This window comes from Rhinolophus ferrumequinum, chromosome 6 (assembly GCF_004115265.2).
Source record: "Rhinolophus ferrumequinum isolate MPI-CBG mRhiFer1 chromosome 6, mRhiFer1_v1.p, whole genome shotgun sequence".
NCBI classification, from domain to species: domain Eukaryota; kingdom Metazoa; phylum Chordata; class Mammalia; order Chiroptera; family Rhinolophidae; genus Rhinolophus; species Rhinolophus ferrumequinum.
In genome coordinates this window covers 52,101,400-52,129,397 of record NC_046289.1, presented here as the reverse complement: position 1 = coordinate 52,129,397, position 27,998 = coordinate 52,101,400, and the positions used below count along the sequence as shown (strand labels likewise).

General features: G+C 34.9%; 1 protein-coding gene across 12 annotated transcripts in view; it reads left to right on the top strand.

Annotated features, from left to right (window-relative positions):
* Positions 1-27,998, top strand: part of TCF12 (transcription factor 12) — a 390,613-nt gene that overhangs the window by 263,314 nt on the left and 99,301 nt on the right. For all 12 annotated transcript variants that reach the window (XM_033108034.1, XM_033108033.1, XM_033108043.1 and 9 more), the window contains one exon: positions 18,066-18,130. In XM_033108034.1, the coding sequence (XP_032963925.1) occupies positions 18,066-18,130 (65 nt within the window). The remainder of the gene's footprint in view (positions 1-18,065; positions 18,131-27,998) is intronic.

Here is a 27,998-nt window from a genome sequence, read left to right as displayed (position 1 = left end):
GGGATTGCTAGAGAATGCTTTTTTTCCTATTAGGAGGGGAAGGACTGGTGGAAGGATTTCCAAGAAGTGTAAAAAGCTTAGGAAGTTTTATAGTAGTCCCAATTAAACCATTAGTTTTCAAACATTGGACAATAAGTGGTGCATGAGAGAAGGGAAATAAATACGGTGAGTCTCACAATTCTCCGTCTGATTCCCTGGAGAAAGATTCCAGGCCACAGCAATTGGAAGAGGAAATCAGACAGAGTCCCAACAACAGTCTTGCTGAGTTGAGGCGACAAAGAACAGAATTCAGGGAAGCCAAAGAGGGCCAAATTTGCAGGGCAGAAAGGAAGGAGCACAGAGAAAGAGCTTGAGATCTGCAGAGGGGGTTCCCTCAACTCTTTGGCTGACTACTGATTTGTGTATGCATGAAAGTAAGCTTAACTTGAAACCAGGAAACACACTTGAAAGGAATAGGCTGAACAACTATGGAAACGCACACAAAACTGGGAATAGATCGTCCAGCCAACTAAAGTAGAAAGATCTCGTAATACAGGCATATCTCATTTTATTGCACTTTGCTTTATTGTGCTTTGCAATATGAGTATTGTGTTTTTTACAGCTTGAAGGTTTGTGGCAACCCTGCATGCAGCAAGACTCTTGGTGCTGTATTTTCAACAGCATTTGCTCACTTCATGTCTGTGTCACATTTTGGTAATTCTCACAATATTTTCAACTTTTTCAGTATTACTATATTATATTTGTTATGGTGATCTGTGATCAATGATCTTTGATGTTGCTATTGTAATTGTTTTGAAGCTCTACCCATATTGTTTTGAGCCACAACCATATAAGATGGTGAACTTAATCGATAAATGTTACGTGTGTTCTGACAGCTCCACCAAACAGCTCACCCATCTCCCTGTCCTTGGGCCTGCCTATGATCTGAGACACAACAATATTGAAATTATGTTAATTGAGAATCTTCCAGTGGCCTCTAAATGTTCAAGTGAAAGGAAAGGTCGCACTTCTCTCACATTAAATTAAAAGCTAGAAATGATTAAGCTTAGTGAGGAAGGCATGTTGAAAGCCAAGACAGGCCAAAAGCTAGGTCTCTTGCACTAAACAGTCAAGTTGTGAATGTAAAGGAAAAGTTCTTGAAGGAAATTAAAAGGCTACTCCAGCCAACACACAAATGATAAGAAAGCTAAACAGCCTTATTGTTGATATGGAGAAAGTTTTAGTGGTCTGGATAGAAGATAAAACCAGTCACATTTCCTTAAGCCAAAGACTAATCCAGAGCAGAGCTCTAACTCTCTTCAATTCTGTGAAAGCTGAACAAGGTGAGGAGCTACAAAAGAAAAGTTTGAAGTGAGTAGAGGATGGTTCATGAAGTTTAAGTAAAGAAGCAGTCTGCATAACATGAAAGTACAAGGTGAAGCATCAAGTGCTGATATAGAAGCTGTAGCACATTATCCAGAAAATGTAGCTAAGATAATTAATGAAGGTGGCTACAGTAAACAACAGATTTTCAGTGTAGATGAAACAGGCTTATACTAGAAGAAGATGCAATCTAAGACTCTAATTGCTAGAGAGAAATCAATGCCTTGCTTCAAAGCTTCAAAGGACAGGCTGACTTTCTTGTCAGGAGCTAATGCAGCTGGTGACTTTAAATTAAAACCAATGCTCATTTACCATTCTGAAAATTGTAGGGCCCTTAAGAATTATGCTAAATCTACTCTCCCTGTGCTCTATAAATGGAACAACAAAGACTAGATGACAGCGCATCTGTTTACAATATGGTTTACTGAATATTTTAAGCTCACTGTTGATCTGTTGCTCCGAAAAAAAGATTCCTTTGAGAATATTACTGCTTATTGATAATATACCAAGTCACCCAAGAGCTCTGGTGAAGAGGTACAACAAGGCGAATGTTTTCACGCCTGCTAACGCAACATCCATTCTGCAGCCCATGGATCAGGGAGTAATTTTGGCTTTCAAGTCTTATTATTTAAGAAATATATTTTATAAGGCTACAGCTGCCATAGATAGTTGATTCCTGTGATGGATCTTGGCAAGTAAGTTGAAAATCTTCTGAAAAGAATTCATCATTCTAGATGTTATTAAGAACATTAATGATTCCTGGGAAAAGGTACAAATACCAGCATTAACAGGAGTTTGGAAAAAGTTGACTCCAACCCTCATGGATGACCTTGAGCAGAGGAAGTAACTGCAGATGTGGTAGAAATAGCAAGAGAACTAGAATTAGAAGTAGAGCCTGAATTTGTGACTGAAGTGCTGTAATCTCATGGCAAAACTCTTAACAGATGAGGAGTTGCTTCTTATGGATGAGCAAAGAAAGTAAAATTTACTCCTGGAGATGATGCTGTGGAGATTGTTAAAATGACAACGAAGGACTTAGAAAATTACATACAGTTAGTTGATAAAGTTAGCAGTGGCAGAGTTTGAGAGGGTTGACTCCAATTTCGAATGAAATTCTCTGGGTAAAATTCTATCAAATAGCATTACTACAGAGAGATTGTTTGTGAAAGGAAGAGTCAATCCATGAGGTCACATTGTTGTCTCATTTTAAGAAATTGCTACAGCATCCCAGCCTTCAGCAACCAATGCCCTCATCAGTCAGCAGCCATCAACATCAAGCAAGACCCTCCACCAGCAAAAAGATTATAACTTGCTGAAGACTCATGATGGTTAACATTGTTTAGCAATAAAGTATTTTTAAATTAAGGTATGTACATTGCTTTTTTTAGGCATATGCTATTGCACACTTAATAGACTATAGTATAGTGTAAACATAACTTTTATATGCACCAGGACACAAAAAAAATTTGTGTGACTCACTTTGTTGCAGTATTCACTTTATTGCGGTGGTCTGGAAGTGAACCTGGCAGTGTGCTCATAAATGGTATTGTGTAGGGTCCTCAGAAGGGTATTGTGTTGATGAGGTTAAATTAGCCCTGGGCTGAAGGCTGTTCTGGACTTGCCTTAACCGAGCTTAAGGGCAACCCTAAAACTGATTCTATATTACTTAACTACTTCCCAGAACAAAACCCAACATTATTTAAAGGAATATAACAAAATGTAGCACCTAAAAATGTGAACTTCATAATGTCTAGCATCAAATCAAAAATTATTAAACCTCAAAAGAAGCAGGAAACTATACTCTGTAATCACAAGTAAAATTCGTCAGTAGAAACAATAGAGCAGGAAATGAGAGAGGTAACAGAAATAACAAACAAGGGTATTAAAATGGATATTGTAAATATGCTCTATGGCTCAAAAATGTATGAGATGAGAAATGAAAGATACGAAAAAGATAAACCAAATGGAATTTCTAGAAATGAAAAACACACTGGACAGGATTAACAGCAGATTTTCCACTACAGAAGAAAAGATCAGTGAATTCGCAGACATGGAAACAAACTATCCAAAATGAAGATCAGAGGACATCTAACTTCTACTTGGGGTATAGAGAGCTGCAAAGAATCCCATTTCTACTCTTAACAAGGATAAACTACAAAATTCTTTTTTGAGTCAGTCAGAGAGCTGAAATTACAAGGCAGTAATGTGACTTGAATTCCAGGAAGAAATGGGACCATAAACTATCTTACTTACCTAGGGCAGAGCATGGAGAATTAGGTGTCATACCACTACAACATAAGCAGATTAGAGGAATGAGCTAAAATTTTGAAGTTTAACAGAGCTCGCTTAGGCAGCACATGTATTAAAATTAAAGTTTAACAGGAAGCCAAAAGTGGACTAGTAACATACCAGTTTGAAACAGCTGGGGATATCTAACAAAAAAACAGTTCAAAAGGGAATGTCACACTCACTCTCAAGTTTTTCCCCTCAAATCGCCAAGAAAAATTAGGGATAGGGCAGGAGATTGAAGAGAATTACTGTCGATGGTGCAGGTGCTGATTAGCTGTCATTGTAGGAAAGACAGAAAAGCCTGCCAGCTTCCCAGGATCTTAGGTACTGAAAGACTTAAGCTACTTTAGGAAGGGCAGCAAAGTCGTTGCCCAAAGGGTAAAAGCTAAGACACTAAGACACATTGTGACTCGGGGAGGACAGGAAACTCACCTTAGACCTAACATGCTGATACCAAGTACAGGTCTTTTGCCTGTCAGGGAGGGGTGAAAACTTGAACCCAAGGGCAACTTTAGATACAAAGCAGAATTTTGCTTTCCGGGAGAGGAAGGGACAAAGGACTGGTAAGCAACAGTAGTCTACCACTGGCGAGGGACTGAACCATGGAAGGAGACCCACTCAGGGCCACAGGTGTATAGTGTCTGCTGAAAGCTGTGGATGAAAAACTAACACTGAGAAATGTCCTACAACACTCCCGCCATGTGATAAGCACAAGACAGGAGCAGACAATCACTAGAGGGAGTTGAAGCCTCTGGTCAACTGAAAGTAACCACAGCAACAACAATCACGCCCAGGTAAACTCTTGATTTGATTAATTTTCAGGAGGAGGAATGTTCATTTCCAGGCCTAAATATTGTTTGCCTCTTCTACATGTGATGTCCTGCATTCAGTCAAAATTATGAGACACACATATAAATAAAAAGGAAAAAAAACATTGTCAAGAGGAAAAATAATCAATAGGACAAGACTCAAAGGTGACTCATGTTGGAATTATCAGCAAGGATTTTAAAGTAACTCTAGTTAACAATAGAATTTAATGGAAAAGGTAGACAACATACACAAATAGTCAAGGTATGTTTAACAGATAGATGGAAGTAATCAGTCAAATTGAAATGCTAGAAATACAAGGCATGAAATCTGAAATGAAAAATTCATTTTAGGTCATCAATAGACAACACAGATTGCAGGAGAAATCTGTAAATTTGAATATAGATCAATAGAAATTCAAACTGGAACACAAAGAGAAAAAAGAGTGATTATAGACAGAGCTATGGGTAAAAATAAACCACAGCACACTTCTCATTAGAAACTTTGCAAGCAAGAAGATGGTGCAGGACATCACTAAAGTATTAAAATTAAAAAACTGTCAACCCAAAATTATATCCATTGAAAATAATTTTTTTAAATGAGAACAAAGTAAAGACTTTTCAGCTACATGAAAAGCTGAGAGAATCCATTCCCAGCAGACTTGTATTACAATAACTGTTAAACAAAGTTCTTCAGGCAGAGGGAATGTGACTCCAGACAGAAACTTGGATCTACACCAGGACTCAGCAGATTTTTTCTGCAAAGGGCCAGATATTACATATTTTTGGCTTTGTGGGTCAGACAATCTCTGTCACAACTATTCAACTCTACCACTGAAGCACAAAATCAACCATAGACAATACATAAACAAATGAGCCTGGCTGTGTTCCAGTAAAACTTTATTTACAAAAACAGGACGCATGCCAGCTTTGGTTCATGGGTCACAGTATGCCAATCCCTGATCCATACAAAGAAATGAGAGCTCCAGAAATGGTAAAAATGAAAGTAAACATAAAAGACATATGTTTCCTCATTTTTAATCACACTGTAAAATGATTAAATGGCTAAGCAAAAATAGTAACAGTGTATGTGGGGTATATAAAATATGCAAAAGTAGACGGTATGATAACAGTACCACAGAGGATGCAAGAGAGGCTTTTGGAAGTATACTGTTGTAAGGTTTTTACACTATTACATTATAACTTGAAGGTAGACCCTGTTGACTAGAGATGCACTATATTGTGAATTGAGGGCAAACACTAAAAAATAAAAGCCAGTAATGCAGACTAAATGGAATACTCAATCCAAAAGCAGGCTGGGGGAAAAAAATAAAAGAGCAGTGAGAGATAGAATACATCTTTCAAAATGGTAGATTTAAATCCAACCATATCAATCATCACATTAAATGTAAATAGTCAAATTGAAGCACACAGATAAACGAGATTAAAAAAGAAATTTTTGACTTTTTAATTCTTTTTCCAGTAGTTTTTGAACATATTTTTAAGAATAGTTCTTCCCTAGATGAAAACATTTAAATAGAGAACGCCTCCACATCTGTTTATGCACCGCTAACGCTGTGTAACAAACACCTCTTCACAGTGTAGCGCTGCTCACACTTCCCTTTACCTAATAAAGATGGTCTGCCTCTGCCTCCCCCATGAACTCCAGACAACCACCAAGCTAGCTGGAACCAGTGACTTAGAACCCTCAGACCCAAGGTCATCTCCAGTAACCATTTTCCCTAGCTCCCATGAAAAAGGAAATAAGTAGGATAAGGATTACATGCAATCCTGTCCACCTGTTTCCTCTATATTACAGAATCTACAGCTCCGTTAAAATTCACTTTAGACTGTTCCTCTTTTATGCCGTCATTTCTCTTCAAATCTCTTAAACTATATTTTCCAGATCTTGCATGCGTTCTTTGGCAAATCTTTCTTTCTGTCTTAGTTGTGAACAAAAACTTAATTGTGGCTAAGTATACATACTGCTAGAGATATACCCATTCATTAATGCAGAGGGAAGAGTGAAGCCATTAGCTTTAATGAAATACAATGAAATGAAAGGCATAAAGAATATTAAAAGCTGTGAAAGTATCCAAAAGTTCCCTTTAAATTATTTCTTTGGAATCTACCTTTTTCCCCCCTCTATTTTTCTTCAAGCACTAATATTCAAGATTTACATATATATATTTTATAGTCAATATATTTCATTTAAAAAATAATAACTAACATTTAATTAGACCTTTCTTGTGTTTCTCACTTTTCTAAGCCCTTTATGTCCATACGCTTTATCCTAACAAAAACCCAGTGAGGTAAAACTGTTATCACATTTCACAGTTGAGGCACCTAAGGGACAGAGAAGTTAGGTAACAGTGTTAGTAAGAAGCAGGATGGGGATTTAAACCTAGTTGATACATTCAGAGTCTCTGTTCAAACCACTTCCTTCCTAATTTTATTATTATTTTTTTTTTTTACTTTTCTTCATTGTTTCTTCCTTCATTCATCCAACAAATATTTTACACAGGCATTTTGTGACTTAAGTTAATTTCTGTAGCCACTTACATTGAGTTGTGTGTAAAAAACTGAATTTTGCGTTATTCCTGATTCACAAATGAACTTTGGATTATAACCCATTAAGAACTTGAGGCTAGCTAGCCTTTACCTGTTTTCAAACTGCAAAGGTAGGGTGGCAGTAAATTGCAATACTGGAGGCCTCTCAGTGAAAATTGGATGTCTGGTATTTTACCCTCAGAGTACCTATCACGTAGCAAAAACCTTATTTAAGTCTTAGCAGATCACAAAGGGGATTTAAGACTCTCTTTTGGTCTTTCTCCATCTGTTTCAATAAAATCGAATAGTCTTCTTTTAGTTGCTCTATATTTGTATATTTTCTATGTTGTACAAAATGTACTGCCTTTCTGCATTGTATAGATGGAAGGTGTTGAGTGCCAGTTAGAAATTTTATTAGCATTTAGAGTTTTTCTTAATATGAATAGAATAGTGTTTTCGTAATTCTGAGGATATTGACTACAATTTGCTATATTCAACATACCATATTCATGGTTAAATAATATTGGTTATTTAATTCATGGTTAAATAAATAAGTGTATTAAAGAAATGTATGATGAACTGCTTATGCACTTCATTTTTATAACTGCACATCGTCATTATTCCAAAAGTCACTACATTTTTTAGCAGTTGTCTTCTTACTTTTAGTACTGCCAGTTCCCAAATTTATATTCTGTTAGAATGGGGTGTCTGATTAATAATAAAATGGATGAGGATGTCAGTTTTATAGAATATTAAAACAGAAAGATACCATATAATCCAAACTTGTCCACTGCAACCCATTCCCCAGGTAAAGAAACTGAGGCCTGGGGAGATTTACTGACTTATTCTTGTCACACAGCTAATTCACAACAGAGATAGGAATAGACTCTCCTGACTTTTTCCATGCTTGTTTCATTCCATTCTCTGTTTCTGACCAGATAGTTGGTGAATGGTAGCAGTTCCATTGACTAGTTCCTTTCTTTCTATTCCAGTTCTTGCTGTCAAGGGAAACTAGCTAATTAACAATCATTTATTATCTGCTATTTTAGAGCACAGTTCTGTTAATCTGTCTCTCTGCTTCCACGTGGCTGAGTGCCATAGATAGAGCCTAGGAGTAGAATCTGTCCCTGGCACACAAACAAAACAAGTCTAGAATTCCAGATCAGTGTACTTTGAACAAGTGGCATCTGCCTTCTGGTCCCTGGGTGCCATAAAAAAACAGACTCAGATATTGACCTTGCCTGGTAAGGTCATTGTTTAAACAGCCAAAATATGGAAGGATGTGAGACAGTGATAGGAGTTAACAATAATGAGCTTAACGTTCTCTGTTTATCATTGATGCAAGAAATTTTTGAGAGAAAAGATTCATACAAGAATTTGATGGAAACTGATTATATCAGTAGTACATTATTTATGTGTGTGATTACCAAGATAATTTGATATGTACTCCTTTCTTCCCCCAGCCAAATTACTTGGTGATGTGATTTTTACCTGATTTTTTTTCTTTATTTCAGGGTAAGGGGAATAGACAAGATTAAAGTGTTGAAGGATTGGCTCGATTTATTTAACCCGTAGAAAGTTATAAAGCATTGTTTAAATTATTTCAAATCCTTTTTTATTTAAGAATGAAATAAGCATTGTGATACAAAGGTTACTTGATTATTTTTAAAGAATATGCATTTACCACGTTTTCTCCTGAAGTGCAGCCAAAGATGAAGAGATGATTCCTAGTTATGTAATTTGTTGAATTGCTATAAAAATGAAACATCTTTGTTTCTAAGTTCTCAACAATATTTAGTTGAGGAAGTGTGGAGACATTAAGTGAGAAAAACAACACTTAAGTTCTGAACCTAAGGAAAAGCAACAATGTAATATGGATGTAAATATGATTTCAGGGAAATTTAGAAAATGCGGTTATAAAGTAAACTGTCTCAGAAAAGTAGAGTTTATATTTTGAGCGACCTATAATGAATACCTTGTTGTGTATTCTGTATGTGGCATAATTGGATCATAAAATGGTCCAGAAAGTTTGACAAATGACTAAAATTGATCAAATTGCATTTCTCTTATTCAACAGTGTTCACTCATTCCTAATTTCTCTACCTAGTAGCCATCTCACCCTGTCATATTGAATTTTACATTTTAATTGTTCTCTCTGGGCATTCTGATGGCTGAAAAGCAAACTGTTTTGTATAAATCTTCACATCCTCCTCTATTTGTTTATATTTAGTGTGTGGTTCTGATTTTAGGAGGAGGGGTGGGAAGCATGAGAAAGGGTAGCTGTATTGGTGAATGTTTGCATCCTGGACTACTTAGATTTCATCTCAGACTTAGTCTCAAGGTTTCATTTCTAAAGCCTATTCAAATTATCCAGGTCTGACTGTGTGCTCTTGTCAAGGATGAGATACTTTATTGGTACTTGAGCAATTCTTCAGGAACTATTGATTGGGAAGCTGCTTACAGTTCTGATACCTGTCACAGGAAGTGGGTACAGAGTAAAGATGGAATAAGTGATGAAATAAAGGTTAGGTTAGAAAAGTGATTGCAACTGGGAACTTGCTAATCACTGACCTCTACAGGGATCCTCTGGTTTATCGCTAATCTCACTCACACTTGGCACTTTCCTGTGCTTCAGCCTCCTCTTTCATAGCTGTGTGAGTAATTTGGCATGGAGTGAACAAGAGGAGGAGGGCATAGAGAGTCCAGCAGCTGTGCTTGTTGGCAGTAGATATTTAAATATCTTCAATGTAGCCAGCAGTGTGCTTGGCACAAATGTTAGCCAATAATACTTAAACAAATTGTTGTGAAGAAAATAGGCAGGCATTTATGTTAAAACTCTTTTCCTTCCTTCAAAAAAAAAAAATGTTACTTTGAGATCCTTTTTAAATTTTTTTTAAGTTTGAGCAGATTGCTCGAAAATTAAGTCTCTAATTCTAATAGTTAACATTGGCCTAGGTTCTTTCAGACAAGAATTTCCAAGTAGTTTATAGGCACTAATTAAACTGTGCAGGCCTGTGTGAGGTGCATGTTACTGAGTTGATCTTCCTAAAAGAGTGAGTGGGGCCATTGATGCTAAGTGACTTGTGACTTGCCCAGTTCATTCGGTGAGAGCGAGTCAAGAGCCAAGAGATAAATCCAGTCATCAGCATCCCAAGGTCTCTGCTCTGATGCACCCAACGGCATTACACATCTGCCCACTTTGTAAGATGTAGTGTCTTCTGTTTCTTCAAGTGGTTAGTGAGATACGAATTGTAGGAAACATGTAGTATTACTAACCCAAAAAAGAAAAGGAAAAGCTTCCCATGTGCAAAGAGCTTAGGTAAATAATAAGTTCTCAAAGATACCCAAGGGGAAGGAAGATAGTCTGCTTATAAAACTGGGATCAAATTTAGGTTTGTGCCCAAATATTTGTATTTGTCTATGTAAGGATTTCATATTGTTTGAAAACTAAATATGGAAAAGCTCTCATGATCTGCATATTAAAATATTTATTTTTGAAACATGGTAATGTTGATTTACCTAGGTAACTATTTTGAAACGTCCCTAGAATTCTTTTTCTAGGTCTAAGTCTTTATGTTATAAGAAAAACCAGTCTCATGCTACCCATGTAAAATATAGCACATGGAGTTTTTTTATTTAATAGATTGTGTATTAGAATTTATTAATGCAAATCAGTGCTCCTGACAAAAATGAACAATGAAGTAATATTGGCTTTCAGACAGGGAAACTATTTGTTCTAAATTGTGCTATTACTCATGAAGTCAACAGTTATTTCTTGAGTAGTGTATCTATTCATTGAAAGTAGTTAAGTTTTAGATTGCTGGATAATTTCAGGTATTCACTGGACTGCTGCAGAAATAAATGCTGAGCCAGCTACAGCTTCCATAATATCTTTGTCTCTGGCCATTTACCTATAACAACATTATTTTGAAGTGGTAGGGAAAAGAGCACATACCGCCAAGAGAATATTATAGGGCAAGTTTCTCCAGCCAATAGATTAAGATCTATAGGAAATCTTAAAAATTTACTGTCATACCTCAGAACTGGAGTCAGCCTCCGTCAATCACTCTGCTATTAACAGGATTTCTAGGAGGAAAACTACAACCAGCAATGGCAGCAGCAATGTAAGTAAAGCACCTTTCACAGTGCGGTGCACACAGTAATAGCTAGTCAGCAATGCTAGTTCCTGTCACCCTGCCCACAGCAATCTCAAGACTTAGAGAGTAAGGGGAGAAAGTGTGAGTCCTAACTGCTGTGCAGTGTAAGGAAAGTTCAGCAAAGCATCCTGGGAGTTCTTGAGCCAAATTGGTCAACAATGGAATGCCATGTCTCCCAGGAAGGGGTGTGCTTTAGATTCCCCACCACACTCTGTTGAAGTGTGTTGGAAGCTGGGGGCCCCAGTGCAAAAACAGTTATGGATTTCAGAGTACAGCAGCTGGAGCCCTCAGGTCAGTTACATTCTCTGAAGTAGAAGTTCTGCAAGGTGCATTCTCATGGCTGGCACAGGAATTAACTTTAAAAAAAAAATGTTTCAAATATACACACAAACAAATCCTCGCATTGGCCACACAAAATAACCATTCAAGATGCCATTATGCAACCTTTGATCTTGTCCAACTTGTTCGTTTTTGCAGATCGGGAAACTGAGGCCCCAAAAAACAAGATGAGCATAAATATTTTTTAACAGGCATTGAAGCAAGAGTAACATCATCATGTACACTTTTTGAGAACTGAAAACAATAGCATTTACTTGTGAGTGAAAGCAGCATAACTGACCATGTTCTAATTATACCCAGTGCCAACCTTTGCAGTAATTGGGTTTTGTTTGGGGTGATTTGTGCCCAGTCCCTCTTTTCAATAGGAACAGATTTTGCATCCAGTGGCAAATCAATTGACTGGTAGAGGCTGAACAGAGAAACATTATTATGCTATATTTGGGTTCTAGCAAATATTTACATATATGATCAGCATATGGGAATCGTGTCCTAAACCTCCATTGGAAAATAGTGCAATATAGTATGCTGTTAAGAATTTGGTGTCAGATATGCCTGCATTCTAGTTCTTTGGGCTACTTATTGATTCTGTGAGCTCGGGCAAATTATTTCTCCTTATTAGTAAGATTTAATAGTGCCTACCTCAGTGGCTTGGAAGAATTAAAACCATCATTAGCTTTCATCTGGATTATCTGAATAGTCTTCTAGTGGGTCTGCCTGCTTCCTCACTGTTCCCCTGTAGTGTATTCTCCACATAGCAGTCACAATGATATTTTAATACCTAGGTCATTGTGAACATGAGCAGTACTGATGAAGTCAATCGGATATCCCTACGGAAAACACGTGCCCTGACCACCCTACCAACATGCACAAAAACCAAATTCAGATTTAACTGTGAAAGATAAACAGTAAAGCTTTTAAAGGAAAATATACAAAAATAGATTTGTAACCTTGGAATAGGCAGAAATTTTTGTGTTTTTTTACATTTTCTTTGCCATTCTGTGTTTTCATTCCTTATCTTTCCACCCTCTTCTTTTTCTTAAGCTTAGAAAAAAAGCATTTAATTGCTTTTGAAAAAAACATCAGTGAGCTAGCTCTCTATAAGATTAGAGACGGGATCCCCTTTATATTTGGTTCTCATCACATTAGAAACTCCCAAGACTAGCTGCATTCTCGTTCTTCAGCCCTTGGGCAAAGGAAGAGGATTCCTGTCTGTCTAGCCTTAGGTTCCTCAGGTGTTTGATCAACTTGTCTCAATCCGTGCGTATCTCTTATTCGTAAGACTGATTGTTCCCGTAGTTTCGGGACAGCGTGGTCTATCTGGATCTAAATGAAAACCAATTTGACAACTCTCAAACTATGTGTAGGGCAGAGTACAGCTTATCTGCCAGGCCACTTTTGTTGGAAAGTCACTTGCCTAAAAGGCCAAATTGTTCTCACATAGACCCTTCTGTGACATGGTGGGTAACTTCATTTCCACCTTTAGTGTGACCAGAAGGTGCCTATTTCCCCATTCAAGTTTTAATAGGGGTTCCCTTCCTGGTTCAGTAGGCCTTATGGATTGCTCCATCCTCAGACAATTCCTTGTCCACTCCTCTGTAACCTACCCACAGTGCATTTTGGATCTGGATCTCAAGACACCTGACCTTAATTATGAAACTTGTTTTTCATCCAAGTGGGCTGTAAGCTTTCCCACGTTGGCATCAATTGAGGGCAGAAGTGTAGGTCTTCATCTCATAACCCCACCACCATCTGTCAGAGTGACTAGCCCATAAACGTTTGGTGGAATGTATCGAACTCAGATCCTCCTATTTAGTCAATTCTTGAATATTTGTGATTGGGTTGAGGAGGAATGGGAATCAGGCCTGCCTACTCCTCAGCTTGGCTGCTGATTGTGTGCTATGCCAAAAGAATATAGGCAGAATTGTCTTTTGAAGAACTCTTTATAGACAAATATTAACATTAGTATGTGTTTTCAGGACTCAGGAAAGCAGTGGAGAGTTGCAACTTGTTGCATCATGTATGTTATTGGTAGGGGAAAAGATGAATTCGTGTGTTTTTTTTAATTCCGAGAAAATTTGTCATAGTAATTATTGTCTCAAATAGTTTATGCATCTTATACAAACAACTGGGTAAAAGAATTTGAAGTTCAGGAAATTGCTGTTTACTGAACTGTTGTTTTAAGCAGTGTACAAATTAATCAAAACCATCTATCATTTCTTAAGCAGTTCTCTGGAGTCAGAAAACACTGAGTCTGGTTAATGGAAATCCTACAAGTCTAGCAACTTAAAATACATTTATTTCACATATTTTAGCACAGAAGATACTTATTTAGAAAGCATGTGTCTAATGACTTTATATACATATGTATATATCTTCATATGTATATTGGAAGATACACATAAGTATATTTTCCAGTAATAAGATGTTGTTCTACTAGAGTTGGGGTTCTTATCCTGGAGTCTAGCACTCCCAGAATAGTAAGAAAATTTAGTAAACTTGGACAGGGAAAAATTTGTAATTTTTACCAACCTGTAAGTGAAATTTAGCATGTCCTTCAATTTTGAATGAGGGTAGCAGAACAGTCCTGACAGTAGCTGTGATTTTTTTGGTTACCAATAGAACAGATATTTTCATAGCATAATATAGTTGTTACGGATATCTTAAACTATCACTTATGCTTTGAAATTGCCATTGTTAACAAGCCTGCTTCTAGATCTTATTTAATGTGTTAATAAAAGAGCATATATACCATGCTGCAATTTTTTTTTAGCATTTTGATAGCATATCAATATACTTTATAATACTTTGTATTTTGTTTTGTGCATTTAAAAACATTATTTTGAAAAGACTGCCAAAGGGGCCCATGGTGGATGTAGACTCATAACAAATAAAATTCCTCTACTAGAATATCCCAGTAAATTCTCTGTAATATTTTTTTCATAGGTGTTGCAAGGGGAATTACATATACATTAAGTTACTAATAGTTTTTAAACTGTGTTCAGCTGACTTTAATGTTAAAATTGTCCACATACTGCATTTCTATAATATTTATGTAAAAGTTAGCAGCAAAGAGTAGCCAGAAATTTTTGTTGTCAGACACGTAAGATAAAGAAACTTACTTGATTCATTTTAATTCATGAAAATAGTTCTTTTGAAAAGTAATTTTGAAAGAATTAAAGATGAATGTCTTCTAAATCTCAGACTGTATACACATTATATTTCAGGAGTACCCATACTAAGAAATAACTACCGTGTTTCCCCGAAAATAAGACCTACCTGGACCATCAGCTCTAATGAGTCTTTTGGAGCAAAAATTAATATAAGATCTGGTCTTATTTTAATATAAGACCGGGTATAATATACTATAATTATATTATGTTATAATATAACATAACATAATACTGGGTCTTATATTAATTTTTGCTCCAAAAGACGCATTAGAGCTGATGGTCCAGCTAGGTCTTATTTTCGGGGAAACACAGTAGTTCCTAACAAATAAAAGGTGAAATAAAAATGGATATACATTTCAAAATCTCATTTGAATAGGTTAAGTGTTATTTTAAAAACAAGCTATCTAGTGAACACACAATACAATATATAGATGCTGTGTTACAGAACTGTACACTTGAAAACTATATAAAATTAATTTCACTAACCATTGTTACCCCAATAAATTTAATACAAATTTTAAAAAAGAGCTATCAACTTTCATTACAGAAGAAACTTTGTGTAATGTTTTTAGCTTATGTTAAATTAGTTTTCATTCCGTATGCCATGTTACCCCAATAAATTTAATTTTTAAAACAGTAGTTTTCATTCTGATTTGAATTTCCTTTCTGAAAGGGAGAAGTTTAGAAATTTTAATAGGAGCAGGAAAGTAAATTTAACAACTTTACATTTTTTTAAGCAATCTATTTAATAGATAGCCTCCACACAGATAATTAAATTAATATTGCATTTGAAAGCTGTACTTTATTAAAGAGCTAATATTGATCTCTTACTTTGTTCTTTTCTACCTCAATAATAAAAATTTTTTTTAATAGTTCTCTGCTGATGTATTTGAGTGAAAATATAACAGACCTTAAGTTGTTGCTTAGCTTTAATTCTTTACTGGTTGTTTGAAATAATGTTTCAGGAAAAGGAATTTGCAAGGTAGAAAGGGCTTACTGAGTATTTCAACCAATAATTAATTAGTTATTAGTACATTGTGGTGAATGACAAGCCATTGGTATAGTCTTTTTTTTATTTTATTAATTTTATGGTATTTGTTTAAAATGTTAATATAGTCTTCCAATTCTGTCCTGCCAAGAATATGAGACATGATTTGTTTTTAAAGGCAACATTTTCTTAATGATTGCCGTAATGATTCTTAATGTCTCATAAACTTGTTTGATTTGATTAATAAAGCAATACCCCCAAACCATAGACGTGGGCTGTTCATTTTTTCCCAGTAATTTCTCTGCCATTCATTCTGAGTTGGCATTCCCCTTCAGTCTCTACCATCTTCTTGGTCCGGCAGGGTTTCTGATCCATTTTGATGAGGTTTGGGGAGGAGTGTGTGTCAGAATTGCAAATGTACAATCCTTTTAATAGTGTTGTGAGGTCATCAGATTCTAAGAGTAAAAGAATAGAGTCCAAAACCCCAAAATACCACCTTGACTCTTGCAAGCAGTCTTACTTGTAAAGGATATATCCTTAAAGAGTTACAATTTTTTTTCATTTTTATTTATTTCATATGTATATTTTGAGAATTAAAATTCTTTATGTAGAACATACTACTTTATGGTGAGAATGTGAAGCAAATAGACTGCATTAATTAACCTGTTTTCATAAATCTGCATTTTTTTGTGTTGATATCACTTCACTTGAATATGTGCTTAATCAGTAATAGCCAGTTAAGTGCTTCCTAAGACATGTGTTATAATATCCTAGTGGGCTTAGAATTATACACATAATTATTAAAGTATTTTCTAATAACTAGCTTTGGTATTACAAGGATTATTTTGTATATCTAAAAGTTCAATAGGTGCCAAATTTAGAGTTGTAAGATTTCTATTAGTTGGCTAGTGTGGCATGTATGTGTCAATAAAAATGATTGAACATTAGTCCATATGTTTCCAAGTTGTTTCTTTAAATTATGTACCATATCAGTAAACAATTTAGAGTATCCCGTGTTACGTGTTTTTAAAATTAATAAACTATACATTTGTATACAATCAGAAGCTAATAATTCACATAGTATACAATTACGGTGAAGTTCATATAACCTGAGTAACTTTAAATATTTTGAGTAACTTGTCAGATTTAATTACATTGTTTTTACCTCGGAATGGAGAAAACGAGTTCTGCCATTGTCATGGTTTATGTCTATCTCCATTTTTGATATTAACATCAAAACTTATCCCTGCAGAATCTTATCACGTCACATGTCTATTTGTGAGGGATTGAGTTAAAAACGATATAATGTTTGCAGATTCACTTTACTGAACATACTTAAGCTCCATTGTTTTAAAAAGTAAATGCGTTAAGGACACCGCTGTCCGTTGTCAGTACTGTGGGACCCATCCGTTCTCCCTCGAGAGCGGGTCCATCCCATTCCAGACACTTGGCTGTCTGACTTTGGAACTGCAGATACAGCCCAGCAGGAATTCGTATCCATTTCTGAAAAGAGTATAAACTGGCATCATGACTTCAGAGAATTGTAAGACAATACCTGTAAAGTTGAAAGTGTGTGTCTTTTAATCTAGACACTTCTCTGTGGTCTAGCCTGGAGAAACTCTTACGTGTGTGTCTAAGACATGTGCAGGTATATTTGTTTCAGTACTCTTCATGATAATAAAAAAGTAGAAACAATCTTAACTGTTTTTCCATGGGGGAATAGATCAACTGTGACTTCATCTGTATAATGGGACATTTTCTAATAGTAAAAATGAATGAGCTAACTAGGTTTCTATTATCAACCTATATGTCAAAATCATAATATTGCACAGAAATGCAAATTTCAAAGGAGAGATACCATGTAATCTCACCTGTTTAAATGTATTAAACACAATAATAATGTATATAGTTTGAGTACATGAATATATAGTAAAAGATTAAAAATATACATGGGAGTCATATACACCAACTTTATGATAATGGTTACCTTGGAGTCTGCGGTGAGATTTGAGCTGTGTCTATACTGTTTTAATTTCCGAGAGAGAGGAGAGAAGGAGCAATGTCCAATCGAAGCAAATATGGGAAAACGTTACTCTCACTAGTGGGTACATGATCATACTGTTGGCTATATAGATGTCCATTCTTTTCCATTCTTTTGAATATTTTTTAATGTTTCAAAATGAAAAAGTATTTAATAAAATATATGTTATATGTAGAAAATCACTTGACTGTTTGGAATAATTATAAGCCTTTTAATTTTTTTTATTGGATTTTATCGTCTCATTTCTAATTTGTTGTCTGTACTTCCAAACCCATTATAATTACCGTGAATGGTCTAGAAGTTGAATTGACTGTCTGTCAACAAATGAGGATTTTTATATAAAATTATTGCTTTGTTTTATAGGAAAAACATCAGAGAGAGGCTCATTTTCCTTATACAGCAGAGACACCGGATTACCAGGCTGTCAAGTAAGTTTAATAATTACAAAAGCTGTGAGATAATTTTTAACACATAAATAAAGATTCTAGTGGAGGAAGTAGAAATTTATCCAATTTATTTCACCATTATTTATGCTTTTAATTTGGGACTAAATGTTGGATTTTCAGCATTTAAACATTTTCTTATGCTCCCTCTGTTTAAAATGGTTTTCCATCACATTTCACCATACTGTCTTTCTCTATCATCATAGATTTTAAAAACTCATGTCCATTTTAACTGGAAGCAAAGTAGCAGTTATATTCCTACCCCTTTCCAAAATGCTTATCACTTCTGAAAATGATTTTTACATATTTCCTAAAAAGAACAGTTGCTGATATTGCATGAAGAGCTTACAATTGCTCTGTATAGCTTGAATATCCTATCATTTTAAACTTATTAATGTTGGAAATACTTTCGTTTTAGTCCTACATCTAATCAATTTTGTAGGCTTCCCATTGTCTCTTTAATTAGAAACTTTTGTTTCACCTCTTCCACATTCCCTAGCGTGTTGCATATCTACTAATGGGCATCTAATCTGCTTTTGTCCTCATATCTTTAGCCTGAGAATCCCAAACACTCACCACAGATTCCCATCAGAATCAAGCCAAACAGGATAGGAAGAGGAAAGGCAGAATGTACTAAACTTGTTTTCTGCTGTCTGCATGTTGGCCCACCCTGATTTCATACATGGGCATATGAGCCTGTTTTAACTGTCATACTAGCAATACTGCTCCATTTAATACATACCCCGTAATTGTGCCATTCAGAGTCAGAAGACTTGTAGAGATGGGTTCAAAGCCCATCTCTACAAATTACCACCTGTGGTCCAAAGAAGTCTTTTAACATTATATCCCATCTCTGCATTGATTTCCTCATTTGAAAAAAGGAATTAGCAATTTTTGCCTCCACCAACTATGTAGGTATCTAAAGGTTAAACTCCATGTACTTGTAAAAGCATTTTACAAAATAAATTAATATTTTTTAAAGTTTTCAATTCATATAACCCACAAAAACTACTTGAATCCTTAATATTTTTTTAATAGACCAAAAAGTTTGAGAGCCACTGGTCTAATGTTCACACCACTGCTAAACTTGAGAAAAAACTATTATAAACTCTTTGAAACTACAGCTGCATCTAATAAATTATAGTTAATGCTTATATTAATGAGGTTTGCTTTATATTTTCTAAAACTCTCTTGGCAAAAGTATTGCTAGTTAAAATCAGTGGTTAGCTCTATTTATGTAATTCTCCAATTTTGCAAAGATGAATGTTAACAGTTTTTGCCAAGGATTGATATGTTTGTACCAGAATTCTCATATCAAAAAACATGTATTTTAAATGTGCACATATATAGCACTCTAATAACAATTGCTACCATTTACTGAACACTAACTGAGCCCAGGCATTGAATTAAACATGATCACGTTTTATCCTTTTAACAATACCCATTTTGCGGATTAGCAAATGGATGTTATCCAGAGGTATTAAGTAATTTGCTCAAGGCCATACATCTAGCAAGTGGTAAACCTTCTAAGTTCATGCTTGATGTTTTTAACTATGATGTTACTAGACGGCACCATAAGAATCCCTCAGATTCCTAGCCTATGCCCTTACTTACTTCCCATTTTAACTTGTTTTTTCTAGAAGGGGCCTGGAAATTTATATTTTTAACAAGTGCCTGAGGTGATTCTGATTGACATGGACTGGGGATTATGCTTTGGGAAACCCAGTTCCTCTGTATATGCCAAATATCAGCATATATGGAATATTAAAGAAAAAAGAAGAAACCATAAGATTGCTGTTTAGCAATTGTTTATAACATGTTGGAGAGATCAGACCAGCCTGTGGAAAAGAGAAAAATAAGATTACTGGAATGTATGAAATATAAAATAATAACATTGCTATATATAAGAAGATTTAAAGCTATTCAAGTGAGGGAAAGATTTGTTTATGAAGAATTCACAGAAGCACTGCACGAGTTCCAAAGAAGAAGCCTAAAATTCAGCACAGAAGAGAGAAGATTGTACTGCAACAAGGACAAATACCATCAATGAAGACAGGAGGGCTTTTAAAACAAGCAGAAGGATTCCTTAATGTGAAAAGAATAATGGCATTGCTCTTTATTATTGTTACTTACCTCTGACTTTGTTTCAGTTTATAGGAGAAATTATGATGGGTGGCACCAGCTGATTTAAGACCTAAGTAGGAAGCAGAGGATATTCAAGTGTTAAAAGAGATGTATCATTTCCATTCAAAGAAAAACCTAACAGAACTTATTATAATGGGTCAGAAAAGAAAAAAATACACTGAGACAACTAATTGTCTGCCATTTTGTCTTGCCAGTTCACAAGCGACATAAAAATCTTAACCAATACTATGATGATACAAGGAAATATAAATAGTGACTATAAAATTATGTCCGAACACCACTTGAAACTATTGTTCTTCAGCAAAATCCTCCAAGGAACATTAACTCTGCTATTAATGTACATAAAATGCTGCTGACATACTGCAAAATTCAGGCTAATTTAATAATGCCTGATGGGTCTTACTTCATGTTAAGATGATGTAATAATATGTTGCTAAATGAGTCTCCTCATATTACCTTCACATCAATCGCATAACAGATGAGCCATTAAAAGGAAACTTGTGTAGCAGTATCACTAGAAACATTGATAGTTCATTCTGCAATTGAATTTTTTTTATTGATTCAACACAGAGCATAGAAGCCAACATCTTTATTAACAATAGGTACAGTACTTTAAAAACTGCCATCATGACATGAAAATCCTTTTGTCATTACAAGTTTCTTATTGGAACCTATTACGTATTTATTCAAGTTATCTGTATATGTTTTTCTCAAAGTGTTCAAAACTAGAACAGTAAAAGTCTTTTTTCCCCCCCAAAGATAGTTAAGTTTCAGTAGAGTTCAGATACTATGCACTTGAGAAAATCACAGTTAACTTTAAGAACTCAGTAACAGTTATTTGGAAATTTACCCATATCATTTGCTTCTTTACCATCTTCTTTTTCTATTATAGCCAAATGTCATTATGTGTAGACATTTGATAATGATAAAATGATAAGAGTCAATACATCAGGAAGATACAGCAATAATAAATGTGTATACACCTTATAGCAGAGCTTCAAACTAAATTAAATAAAAATTGATAAAGAGACAAATAAATGAATTCACAATTATAGTTGAAGAATTGAATAACTGTCTCAACAATTGACAGAATAACTAGAGAAAACTTGAGTGAAGACTTAGAGCTAACTGAATTGTCAACTGTGTTGACCTAGTTGATGTTTATAGAACTCTATTCCCAACAACCAAAGAATAGAAATTCCTTTCAAGGGCATATGTTACATTCAACAGGACTGAACCATGCGCTCATTCATAAAACTTAGTGTCAATATATTTAAAAGATTTGAAATCATACAGAGTATACCGTGTTTCCCCTAAAATAAGACCTAGCCGGACAATCAGCTCTAATGTGTCTTTTGGAGCAAAAATTAATATAAGACCTGATATTATATTATATTGTATTGTATTGTATGTATTGTATTGCATTGCATTGTATTATATTATATTACATTATATTATTAATTTTTGCTCCAAAAGACACATTAGAGCTGATTGTCTGGCTAGGTCTTATTTTCGGGGAAACACGATATTCTCTGACCACAAAAGAATTAAATGAAAAGTCAGTAAGATACCTAGAAAAACACCAAAAAATTGGAAATTAAAAAGCCCATGTCTAAAAAAAAAATCACAAGGCAATTTAGGAAGTAATTTTAACTGAATTGTAATGAAATATTATATAACAAAATGGGTTGGTGCAGATAAAGCAGTGCCTAGAAAAGATACAGCTTTAAATGCTTGTATTTGAAAAGAAGTTCTACAATGCATGACCAAAAACACAAAATAAGTAGAAAGGAGGAAGAAATACAAATAAAAGCAGAAATCAATGTAATATTACACAAGTAAGAGGAAAACTAACAAAATCAAAATTTGGTTGCTTGAAAAGACCCATGAAATTAGTAATTCCTCGCTAGACTGATTAAGACAGAAGAATGGGAAAGGAGAGGAAAGAACACAAATTACCATTACTTAGAATGGAAAAAAGGTTTATCAGTGTATATTGTATATACATTTAAAAGACAATAAGAAAATATTGTGAATAACTTAATTCAGTCATTGTGACAACTTAAGTGAAAAACAAATTTCTTAAAAAATACCAAAAGGGGACAAGATGAAACAAAAAGTCTGAGTAGCCCTATATAAAGTAAATTTATCTCAGAAACTTTCCCACAAAGAAAACTTGAGGTTGATATACCATATTTTGCTGTGTGTAATGCATTCCTGTGTATAATGCGCATCCACGCTGTTGGCCCAAACTTTCAGGGGGAAAAATCTTTTGTTTTAATTTTTTAATTCAAATTTTTATTTGTTTGTATTTAGGTACTTGTTTTTTGTATTATAAAGCAATTTTATCATTTATTTTTTAACATATTATGGTACAAGGAATTTTATGTAACAAATAATTACAAAACACAAGAACAGATACAAAGTACAAGTAATTTTATGTACCGGTAACAAATTTATGATATTTATACATCATAGAAGACCAAGAACTCTTCGTTGTTGCAAATTCATCATAAGTTCAACAAAATCAATTATCATATTCCAGGGTAGTATTTTGCATATGGATATCATTATTAATTTCTAGCGTTACACTTTCAACTCATAAGCATAAATCAAAGAATAAAGATATTTATGTTGGTACAGAATTAGTACTACCCATGTATAATGTGCATCCTTATTTTTCCCTCACAACTTTGGGCAGAGAAGTGCACACTATACATGGCAAAATATGGTAATTTGATTGGTGAATTTTTTCAAATTCTTAGAGAAAAAAATAACCCAATCTTATGCAAACTATTATTCAAAAATAGAGGAGGGAGCACTTTGCCACACATAAAATGAGGTGAGCAACACCCTAATACTCAAACTGCACATCTGGTTTGTACCAGAAATGAAATTTTGGCTTAACATTTGAAAATCAGTCAATTCAGTTCACCACATTAACAGAATTAAGGAGGAAACAAATATGGTTATTTCCATAGATGTAGAAAGGGATTTAACAAAATCAAGTACTCACAATAAAACCTCTCAACAAACTAAACATAGAAAGCAGCTTCCTTAGTTTGATAAAAGACATATATGAAAGATCTGTAGCTGAGTAAATTAATGGTGAAAGACTAATGTTTTCCCCTTATTATTAGGAACAAGGTAAGAATTTCTACTCTCACATTTGATTTTTATGTCCAGGCCAGTGTTATAAAGCAAGAAAAAAGCGTCAAAATTGGAAAGCAATAAATTGTGCTGAATTTACAGGTGACATGTTTGTGTACATGGGAGATCCTAAGAAATCATCAAGAAAACTTCTGGAACTAATAAATGCTTTTAGCTATGTCACATGATACAAAGCCAATCTAAAAAACCTATTGTATTTCTATAAACTAGCAATGAATAATAGGAAATGAAATTAACAAAATAGTACAGTTTATCGTCACATCAAACAGCGTAAAATACTGGACGATAACTTTTAAGAAAACATTGTAAGATTTCAACAATGAAACTATTACATAGGATAGACTAGTCTCCCCCTTACTTGTGGGGGATATGATGCAAGACACCCAGCAGATGCCTAAAACCACAAACAGTACTGAACTCTATACACACTATACTGTGATTTTCCTATACATATGTACTTATAATAAAGTTTAATTTATAAATTAGGCACAGGAGGAGATTAACAACAATAATAAAACAACAATAACAACAATGTACTGTATGTAATAAGTTATGTGAATGTGGTTTCTCTCAAAATATAGTAGCCCCCCCCTTATCCATGGTTTCACTTTTTGTGGTTTCAGTTACCTTGGTCAGCTGCAATCTAAAAAATACTAAATGGGAAATTTCAGAAATAAACAATTCATAAATTTTAAATTGTGTGCTAGTCTGAGTAGCGTGATAAAGTCTCACACTGACCCACTCCGTCCCACCCAGGACAAGAATCATCCTTTTGTCCAGCATTTCCACACTGTTGCTGCTACCTGCCCATTAGTCACTTAGTAGCCACTTTAGTTATCAGATTGATTAGTATTTTACTTGGTAATGACCCCAAAGTGCAAGAGTACTGATGCTAGCAATCCTGTTATGCCAAAGAGAAGCCATAAAATGGTTTCTTCAAATGAAAAGGTATGTGCATATAGGGGGGAAAAAAGATAGTATGTAAAGGTTTTGGTACTAGCCATGGTTTCAGACACTCACTTGGGGTCTTGGAACATATTTCCTACAGATAAGGGGGCCTACTCTGTATTACTATATTGTACTCACCTTTCTTGTGATTATGTAAAGTGATAAAATACTTACATGATGAGATGAAGGGAGGTGTGATTGACAGAAGGCATTGTGACATAGTGTTAGGCTTCTGACAATACATAATAAGCAAGTTTATGGTTGCTTTATGGTCAGTGTGAGATTTCATCACACTACTTGGAATGGCACACAGTTTTAAATTTATGAATTGTTTATTTCTGGAATTTTCCATTTAATATTTCAGACTGTGGTTGACTGGATTACTGAAACTGCAGATAAGGGAGGACTACTGTAGGGCTGAGAGAAATCAAAAAGATCTAAATAAATAGATATGCCATGTTCATGAATTAAAAGACTCAACATCATTTAGATGTCAGTTCCATTGCACCATAGGTTTATAATCAGAATTCCAGGAGATACTTATAGACATCGACAAAATTATTCAAAAGTTCGTTTGAAAAGGCACAGGATGAAGAAGAACCAAAACAATTTTGAAAAGAAGAAAGGAGGAAGGACTTATTTTATTTGACTTCAAGGCTTACTCTAAAGCAATACTAATCGAAACAGTGTGATATTCATTTAAAGATTGAGAAATATATTTGGGAACAGAATAGAGTCTGAAAGGGACCCACACCTGTATGGGAAATGATGCTTGATGAGAGCATCCCAGCAATTCAGTGAGAATAGGAACATCTCTTTTAACATATGGTGCTGAAACAACTATATGTCAATAGGAAAAAACAAAGAACTTCAATCCTGCCTTACATCATATACAAACATAAAGTTGAGATAAATCATGGATTTAAAAATGAAAGGTAAAATAATGAAGTCGCTAGGGAAAAAAATAGGTGACTATCTTTGCCACTTCAGTGTAAACAAAAATTTCTTAGGGAAGACATAGAAAGCATAAAACATACAAGAAAAATTGATGAGTTGAACTTAATCAAAATTAAAAACCTGCATTCATCAAGAAAATGAAAAGCCACAGAGCAGGAAAAGGTATTTACAATACATGTATCTGACAGTGGACTTACATGTAGAATATATAATGATCCCTGACAACTAAATAATAATAAACAAGCAACCCAGTTTTTTTAATGGACAAAACACTTAAGCAGATACTTTAAAAGAAGATATACAAATGGGCAATCAGCATATTTAAAAATGCCCACAGTTATCGGTTATCGGGCACATGAAAATTAAAACCACAGTGACATACCAGTACACAGCCACCAGAATATTTAAAAAGCTGATACCATTGCTAGTAGGACTGTAAAATGGTACAATGACTTTAGAAAAACAGCAGTTCCTTATCAAGGTAACTATGCATGTACCCCATGGCTCAGCAGTTTTACTCCCCAGTATTTATCCAAGAGAAGTGAAAACATTTTTTACAAAATGTGAACATTTTTACAAAATGTTTTCATCAAAAATGTTCGTAGCAGCTTAATTCATTATAGCCTAAAACTAGGAACAACCCAGATATTCTTCAACAGGAGAGAGGACAGATGACCTGTGTTTTGTTCATGCACTGAATGTATTCAGCAATGAAATGGAATGATCTAATGATCTCAGTAATGTTATGCTGAGTGAAAGGGGCCAAATGTTAAAAATACTGTATGACTCCCTTTATATTACTGTCCATAATAGGCAAAACTATCATGTGTTGATAAAAATCAAATCAGTGATTGCCAGTGAGAGAAGGGTTCTACTGTAAAGGGACCCCCATTTCCAAAGTGATGGAAATGTCTTCTGTCTTGATATACATTCATCAAAACTGATTGAGTAGTGCACTTAAAATTTGAACATTTTATTTTATGTAAAGAAGAGCTGAGTTTTCAAAAAGTGAAATGAAAAGAAATGCCATGTAGCATCTAAGAAACTTAAAATATTTAGGAATAAATTTCAACAAAAGACATACAAGACCGCAACACTGAAAACTGGTAAACATCCCTTAGAGAAATTTAAAAAGACCTTAGCAAATGCAGAGATATACCATGTTCATGAATAGGAAGATAAGATTCTTAAAATGTCATTTTTTCCCAGATTGATCTGAAGATTAAAAGCAATCTCAAATATAACTCCATCGTGTGTGTGTGTTTGAGAGAGAGAGAGAGAGAGAGAGAGAATTTATAAGCTGATGTTAAAATTTCTTTGGAAATACAAAAAACCTAAAATATCCAATGCAGCCTTGAAAAGTGAAGGGAAAAGTTGGAGAATTTATGCCACCTGACTTTAAGACCTAGTATAATGCTATAGTAATTCAGCAGCACAGTACTGGCACAATTGAGAACTATGACATTAAAATAGAATAGAGCCCAGAAGTGTAGTCAGGCTTATGTAGTTTGTTTCGTGAAAGGGCTATATATGCAAAGCTGTCCCCAAACACCAAAGGTGCTAAGAGGCCAAAGAACAAGGCAGACAAGTCCAGCTTGTCGGTTTAAAGAGTTTAATAGGAGCTTACATATAGAAAGCAGTCTCAGGCAGCAGCAAGGTGAATGGATTCCTGCACCTTCCACCCCTCAGACCAAGTGCTTTTATCTCCTAAGCAATGAAAAAGCATGGATCATCAAAAGGGCCAGGTGCTGGGCAGTTCTGGTGCCAGAGCAAGTTAAGAGATCTCCTCGCCCCAGAGAGACAGCTACTGGGAGTCCTGTGATTGGCCCAGAGCTCTGTGTATACATTTCAGAGCTCACCTGGGGGACAGAAATGGGTTTAAGGGTCTGGGTTCACCCAGATGTCAAGATAGCCAATTAGTTTTAAGATGGAGTCACTTATGTTCCACACACAGATCATTTGATTTTCAACCATGTTTGCCAAAGTAGTCCAATAGGTAAAGGAAAGATTTTGAACAAAAAATGCAGTAACATGTAGATATTCATATGGACAAATAGGAACATCAGTCCTCTCACTGAACACAAAAATTATTCAAGATGAATCCTAGACATAAATGGAAAAGTTAAACTACAAAGATTGAAGAAGAAAATACAGGAGATTATCTCCTCATGTGGGTTAAGCAAAGGTTTTTTACACAGAATATAGAAAAAAATAACCACAAAAGAAAAAAATAGGAAATTAGACTGCATCAAAATTAAAGACTTCTGCTCGTCAAAAGGCATTGGTTTGGACAAAAAAAAAAATGAATAGACAAGCCACAATCTGGGAGTCAAGATTTACAAAACATGGATCTGACAAAGGACTGATAGCCAGGATGTAGAAAGAACTCCTACAACTCTATGAGAATAGGGTTACCCAAGACTCCTACAGTTTTTGTCTTCATGACAGTATATTTAAGTGCAATGGATGAACCAATTTCCGTTACCTTCTAGACTTGTAATTCTATGGTCATTTCAAGAACAGGATCATTTCTAGTTGGTAGCATGATTGCAAGCTGCTACATAAAAGGTATTGGTATAGCTACTTCTCCTTTTTCTTTCTTTCTCCTCCTCCTTTCTTCCCCATTAAGGTT